The sequence below is a fragment of the Engraulis encrasicolus genome, chromosome 10 (assembly GCF_034702125.1).
Source record: "Engraulis encrasicolus isolate BLACKSEA-1 chromosome 10, IST_EnEncr_1.0, whole genome shotgun sequence".
Classification (NCBI taxonomy): domain Eukaryota; kingdom Metazoa; phylum Chordata; class Actinopteri; order Clupeiformes; family Engraulidae; genus Engraulis; species Engraulis encrasicolus.
This window is the reverse complement of record NC_085866.1, coordinates 51,365,839-51,373,055: the sequence shown is the minus strand read 5'-3', so window position 1 is coordinate 51,373,055 and position 7,217 is coordinate 51,365,839. Positions and strand designations below refer to the sequence as shown.

Sequence of the window (7,217 nt, the reverse complement as noted above, 5' to 3'; positions counted from 1 at the left end):
CCCTCTTGGCCCCCGGCCTTGACTTACTGTACAATACTGTAGTTGCACTTACAAAACAGACTTTAATGTGGACAATAATAGGCTAGGTTTCATTACATGTAAATGTATTTATTACATGTGCATTACATTTCATTACACTTGCACTGGGGAATTAAAATATCGGCCCACACAGACAGGCTGCATCACAGATTCCTGTGATTGGGATTCATGAGACTGCAGGACAACCTGGAGATGATGTCTTGGATGTCAGTCATCACCTTTGGTTAAAGCCCTTTTGCAACATTGTTTGAGGCTTCTTAAAATTATGGTCAGTTGATAAGGTCTGCCAAAGTTTCCAAGGCACACTGCTGGTGTTAAAAGTTAAAAAGTCTTTAATTAAACGGACTGACGCGTTGCTTTGATGCTTAATTGTTTGAGGTTGACTAATAATGCCATCAACCGCATATTGAGTTAAACCGATCATGCATAAAATAAATGCTAAATAAGACATGATTAAGGGCAAAAACGGGTATTGTTGCTGAATATCTGCACGGTTTCAGAAATCAGTCTTTCATCAAGACAAACATTAACTCATTGGCTGCCAGCCATTTTCATAAAAGAGTACCTCGGAGTGCCAGCGATTTTTCAGCATTTTGGGTGTTTTTTGGAGGCTCACAGAAAATTGAGTTCTGTGTCTATGTCAACACCATACCTATCAAAACACAGATTAGACGCTCATCTGTCATCAGAAAAAAACGGTGTCTCTCTACCCCTTTCCGTTCTTTCATAATCATCTGTTGAAATTAAGTGGAATTCGCCAAAATGCTGCTTTCTAGCCAAAAAGCTGAGAAAACGCCATTTGAAGTAGAACTGTAACTGCAAACGTTTTTGCCCGTAATGGCATCGTCCTAACAACTCCAAACCTATCAGCTGCTATTACACAGTCTTCTGTCATCTGTAGCCTGAACAAAAAGATCATTTGTATGACCTTTTCAACCTAATATACTGAAATATAACGGGGGACTCGAAAACAAGGGTGTTTTGGTTTAGTTGCTGGCGCGCAGCATGGATCCAGTGTTGCCAAAAGAAAATCAGCCAAAGTCGCTATGGGCTTGCTGAAAAGTCGCTAGAAGTCGCTAGATGACGTCATGACGTTACGTATGACGTCACAATGTCACGCACGGCGCGCTGATCTACAGAAAACGTGCCCACATGCCTTCGTCCACAGTACAAATGGGCGGTGCTAGCTACTTTTTGGCGATCAGAGCTTATCTGCAGCCCCGCTTAATCGTGGGAAACACTTCTGATGGCGGCGCAGAGTCAGAATTATGTGGAAAATCGATTCATTTGTCACTGAAAATGCACGTTTTAAAAAGTCGCCACATGCACCAAAAAGTCGCTAAAGGCGCTAGATGAGTTTTTTGTCGCAATGTGCCCGAGATTCACTGCGGTCGGTGCGGCCAGCCTGCTAGTGCTCATTTAAATTTGTCATATGCTTGTAGGGTAGACCGAGTAAAGTTAAATAAACCTGTGTAACCACAAGACTCTGATCTAATTCCAAAGTGTAGGCATAACATAAATGACAGTCCCAAAACATTTGGTGACCATATCGAAGATTGTGTAATCTCGGTTTATGTTGACATTCGGTTCCTGCCATATCTTTGTCCCATATCGCTTGCCGTAGTCTCATACAAGCAGATGTACGCGCATGAGAATTCCTGCGCGTATCACAAACGCTGCCACACCGTGGTGCATCATGTGTCACGTCTGTCTCTACCCGCCGCCTCTGGAAATGCATTGTGTGGTGTCGTGGGGAGGGACACTGATTTGCCTCTCACAAGACAAGCGAAATAGTCGCTAGATTCGGCCAGATTGAGCCTGAAAAGTCGCTAAGTCGCTAGATGATTTTTTTTGTCGCCAGAGGTGGCAAAAAGTCGCTAAATCTAGCGACAAAGTCGCTAAATTGGCAACACTGCATGGATCATGACAGCAGTTGCCCCTAACTCCGGTAACTCCCTACCTCTCCCTCTCTCTCTCCCCTCGTTGGAGAACGAATCACAGCTGGTTTATTTCCTCCAGAAATAGTACCGTGTTGTGTCTTGTGGGGAGGGAGGCAGGTAGGCAGGCAGCACCGCTTAGCGTAGCTTACTGCAGCTTCTTTGGCAGAGCGGACAATTTGCAGATTGATGATACTGTCATCATGGTTCTGCTATAGTGATCTTGTCATATATTGTTCAATGAATTTTCTTTTGATAAAGTACTGATCACACATCCAACATTTCACAAGCCGATTGGAGTGGTGAATGCTAGCTGGTCTGAGGCTAAGTACAATGCTTTCTAATGTGAGCTGAATGCATCTGACCAGACACAAAGGCTACTCTGTTCCAAGAAATCTGCAACCCCCCTGTCTTTTTTTGATGATACAGTAAGCTGATCATACTATACAGATCCATAAAAATAACTGTGGATTGAGTAAAAAATAGTTGACTTACCAAGGCTCCTTTATTTAGGCTTAGTTGTAAGTTGTTAGCGATTTCGTGCTAGCTAGCTAGCTAGCGTAGCAAACTTTATACCCAAGTTACCTCAGTTGGGACACATCACCACTAGTCCCGTGCATTCTCCTGTTAGATGATATTTTGTAAGCAACATCCTGATGTTGTGTAGGCTGATCACATTATCCAAAATGAAAGGTTGTCACACAGATCATCTCATGGTGTATTTTGGGCAAGTTAGCTACAATGCCTTCTAGCTAGATAGCAACAGGGGATTGTATTTTGGTCATGAGAGGAAGGGTTTTTTTTGGTAAGGCTCTGACACTAAAATCAGTAGCCTACCTGTGTTAAAATCAGAGGGCAAGAAAGTAGACTACTGTCACAGGTGCTTTACTTTCAAAAATGATTTTGCTATGCTACTTTTGAGATTATATTATAATAGTAAAAAAGGGGTGTTTTTGTCTTGACATTTCATCTTGCTCTGAGCTAAAGCCCTGCCTTGACTGTTCCTAAGGACACTTCTGCCACCTACAGGAACAGTTAGAAAATGCCTAGAGGCTTGAAATTCATACAGAAGATAGGTCAGACCGTCCTCGAGGCCTGGCTGTAAAAAAACGCAATTGTCGGCGAACGACGTCGAAGGTAGGGGGCGTCACTATTTGAAATGACGTCATTCGACGGCCAAGGCAGCCAATGAGTTAAGGATTGTTTTGATCAGAGCCTCAATCAGTTTGTTATAGGCCTTCTTCTGCAAACATAATACAGATAAAAGTCAGTGAATATGAAACCACCAGTGTAATGATGTACAGTACTGTAGAGATATCGCGTGATGTGGATGTGGCTGTGGCTGTGTTTCACCCCATCTACCCCCAGCCCTCACTTCCACCTACACGGAGCTACCACGTCAAACCACACACGACTGACTATTTCCTTTTCAGTGACAAACACACTTGCAGATAGACAGAGACAGGCGGCTGGAAGGTTGGAGACAGAGTTACTGGCTTCTTAACACAGTAAAGAAGAGAAGAAACCGACGTGTGAGTATACATTTGAATGTGCAGTATGAGCTTCAGTGTCATGCTGAACATGTACACCTGGCTGGTAAAAAAAAATGCAGTCCTACTGTACGTTACTTTGCCTGTAGACTAATGAAGACAAAACTTCTTCTTATAGGCAAAGTAACGTACTGTAGGACTACATTTTTTACCAGCCAGGTGTACATGTGCAACATGACATTGAAGCTCATACGGCTTTCGCTTTCTGCGATTACTATTACAGTTGTAGGTTCTAAATACTGCTTTGGGACTAGTTTGTTTGTTTCTTCTTTCCAAAACTAAACACAAAACTAAGAGCTAGCCATCAAATTGAACATTTTACACAACCTGAGTTGTGCGGATGCAATGCAAATAGCCTACATTGAAGACCACTATTATGTGTATGCTGGAATTTCTAGTATCCTACAAGTTCTAGGATACTCAATGAAATAATGCTTTGATAAATAATGGCAAGATAACAGAATTGTGCACTTTAGTATTTCTAAACTGCTGCCTTCTTTCACACATGTGAAATGAACATTACAATGTAATGCGGTATAATCATCAAAAAATTAAATCATGTCTAATATAGTTAAAGATGTATGTTTTTAAGGGATTGTTTACAGAGTTGCACCATGGTGAAATAGCAGGCATTCAGTTCTAAAAAAATACCCGACACTAACTGTATACACAAGAAAATGGCATCTTGTACAAAGGTCATGTCACAATGTCTAAAATGCTGGAACTGAAAGTCTTGTGTTATCTATATTGCCAAAGCTAGCAGAGACTACCAAGGAACCAGAGACAGTCAGGACAAGCTAAAAAAGATGATATGACTCGCCTTTCACCTAATGTAGTGTTTCTCAAATGGGGGCAGTGAGGGGGCATTGAGAAGGAGAACGGTAAAAAAAAAGGGGTGGGGGGGTGCGGGGGACTCGACTGCAAATGAGCGGCATTAATCTATTTTGTAGTGTTGTGGTTTTTAATTCAATGGTAGGCTTATGATGAGGTGCATTGGGAGGCCTCCATGAGGTCAAGGGCACGTTTGTTCAAAAAAATTAAATGGATCTGGTCTAATGGATGTCTTGAAAAATGGTTGGCTACGCTGCGTGATTGTCAGGCCTATAAATAACACTAACCTACTCAACCCTCCAGGTTGAAACCACCAGGAAGGGTGTGAACATGGGTGACAACTCATTAGCCACAATGAACCAGACAGACTGCGACTCGAAGGCCGACTTCCAGTTCTACCTCCTCCCTGTGGCCTACGTGGTGGTGATGGTGCTGGGCCTGCCGGGCAACCTGGCCGCCCTCTGGTTCTTCCTGGTGAAGCGGAGGCATCAGCGGAGCGGCTCGGACGTCTTCATCATCAACCTGGCCGTGGCCGACGTGGCGTTCCTGTGCGCCCTGCCATTCCGCATCCACTACCACCTGCAGCGCAACTTCTGGAGCCTGGACAAATACACCTGCATCTTCAGTGGCGTCGTCTTCCACGCCAGCACTTACGCCAGCCTGGTCTTCATGACCTGCATCTGTGTGGACCGCTACGTGGCGACTCTGCACCCGCTCACCTACATGCGCCACAGGAACTCCCGCCTGCCTGTGCTCGTGAGCGCCACCGTGTGGGTGGTGTACAGCGTGGCCATTCTGGTGTTCGTCCTGGTGGGGCCCACAGACGGGCAGAAGGAGAAGTGCTTTGAGAGCTTCAGCCAGGAGGAGTGGGAGAGGCGCGTGGGGCCTTACAGCATCCTGTGCTTGCTATTCGGCTCTCTGCTGCCCTCTGTGGTCATCCTGGCGTGCTACCCGCTGGTGGCGCGGCGCATCGCCCACATCCGCACGGGTACGGCGGGCAAGGCCAGGCGCATCATCTACGCCATCCTGGCCATCATGCTGCTCTGCTTCCTGCCCTACCACACGGTTCATCTGCTGCACCTGCTGCACCGCATGGGCTTCATACGGAACTGCTCCTGGGCCGACGCCATCTACAAGGCCCGCCGCGTCACCATGGCGATGGTCAGCTTCAACAGCTGCCTGGACCCCCTGGTGTACTACTTCAGCACCAACCACTGCAAGTGGAGGATGCCGAGGCTGAGGTGGCTGAGGCCAAGGAGGACTGGGGTCTACATCATATCCACTGACTAGTGGGCCACTATAGAAAGCTTCAGGGCTGTAGTACTCGAGTCGAGTCCCGGCTTGAACTTGAGTTCGACTTCGAGTCAAGTTCGTTTTTCTATGAACTTGGACTTTACTTGGACTCACTAGTAGTTGTAATGGTCTTGGATTCGGACATTGGCGAATCCAAAAACGATCTTTGGCTAGACCAGAGTCTGTCTTAATTTCATTTAAAACACTGGGCCATCATATATTCTAAAGTGGAGCTTAAATCTAACAACATACTAGTTTAGCTTCACATGCATGGCATATAGTTTACCTTCAAACATTCATGGTATTGTCATTCATCACCGTCATTGATTTACACTGACCAACATGTGACTCGGACTTGACTTGGACTCTAATCTTTTTTGACTCGCCCTTGTCTTGGACTCTACAAAGGTGAACTACTTGACTACAGCCGTGGTGTAATGTTCACCAGCCACAGCAAATGGAGCATGCCCAGGCTGAAGTGGCTGTGACCCAAGAGGACTGATGTTTTGATCATATACACTGACTGATTTTTGCACTAGAGACATTCTCAAGGTGTAGGGTAACTTTGATGTACCACCAAGTGGTACATGAACGCCTGAGGAGAGGATAGTTCAACTACCTTGCTGCATTTTTTGGAACATGAACTTGTGCTTCATGGCAGGAAACTGAATAATAAAAAGGAAGAAAGGAGTCGCACACTGGAGCTGGATGCAAAATCAAAAACTGTATTAAACAAAGCCGAAAAAAGTAAATAAAACCGACAGACAGGGGACAAACGTTTCGGGTCTAGCCCTATGAAACGAAACGTTTGTCCCCTGTCTGTCGGTTTTATTTACTTTTTTCGGCTTTGTTTAATACAGTTTTTGATTTTGCATCCAGCTCCAGTGTGCGACTCCTTTCTTCCTTTTTATCATACTGCTCTTGGAATTACGCACCGAGCGATACGCACAGGATAAGACATTGGCGCGGACGCCACCCCACCATTACTATTCAGGAAACTGAATAATTATGAAATGAATTGTGAAGTGAAGTCAAACTACCTAGTGTTGTTGTGTTCAGCATCGACAGAGACATGAAGCTGAAAATGAAGCTCAAATGGATTGAGAAGCTGTCTGTTGGTACTGGCACACTATGTGAAATGTTTCAGTACAATATTTGTTGTGGTCTTTCAATTCAATGGTTTTGCCCCAAATGGCCTTTGTACTAGAGACTTTGTGCACAAGGAACTTGTTGCTATAAATGTATGTAAATAAAGTGGGAAGCATCTTGTATTTTAAAAAAGCTAAATTATTTGGTTTCATGATGTCAGCTTTATGATGTATGCGTGATGAAGCTATAGCTATCATTCAGTAAAAATATCCCAAGGCTGCCAACTACATTTAAACACAGACTACTGTGGGCTTAAAGAATAAGATTGAGACCTCTGGTTTCTGTTTGTCACCATAAAGCAATCTAAAAGATTTTTTTGGGCTGCTAGCGCCTACTACACAGATACAGAGTGACCTTTGGCATAGTTCCAGGGTTGTAATATTTACTGGGTTAACAAACGACAGACAAAAGATTTTTT

At 44.4% G+C, this 7,217-nt stretch overlaps 1 protein-coding gene across 1 annotated transcript; it reads left to right on the top strand.

Moving 5' to 3' along the window:
* Nucleotides 1-4,711: 4,711 nt before the first annotated feature.
* On the top strand, nucleotides 4,712-5,647 carry LOC134456326 (P2Y purinoceptor 1). Its single transcript, XM_063207700.1, has one exon. The coding sequence runs from the start codon at nucleotides 4,712-4,714 to the stop codon at nucleotides 5,645-5,647; it is 936 nt and encodes a 311-aa protein (XP_063063770.1).
* The last annotated feature ends 1,570 nt before the right edge of the window (nucleotides 5,648-7,217 follow it).

Coding starts and splice junctions, on each gene's coding strand:
- LOC134456326 (XM_063207700.1), top strand. CDS start 4,712: ATGAACCAGACAGACTGCGACTCGAAGGCCGACTTCCAGTTCTACCTC.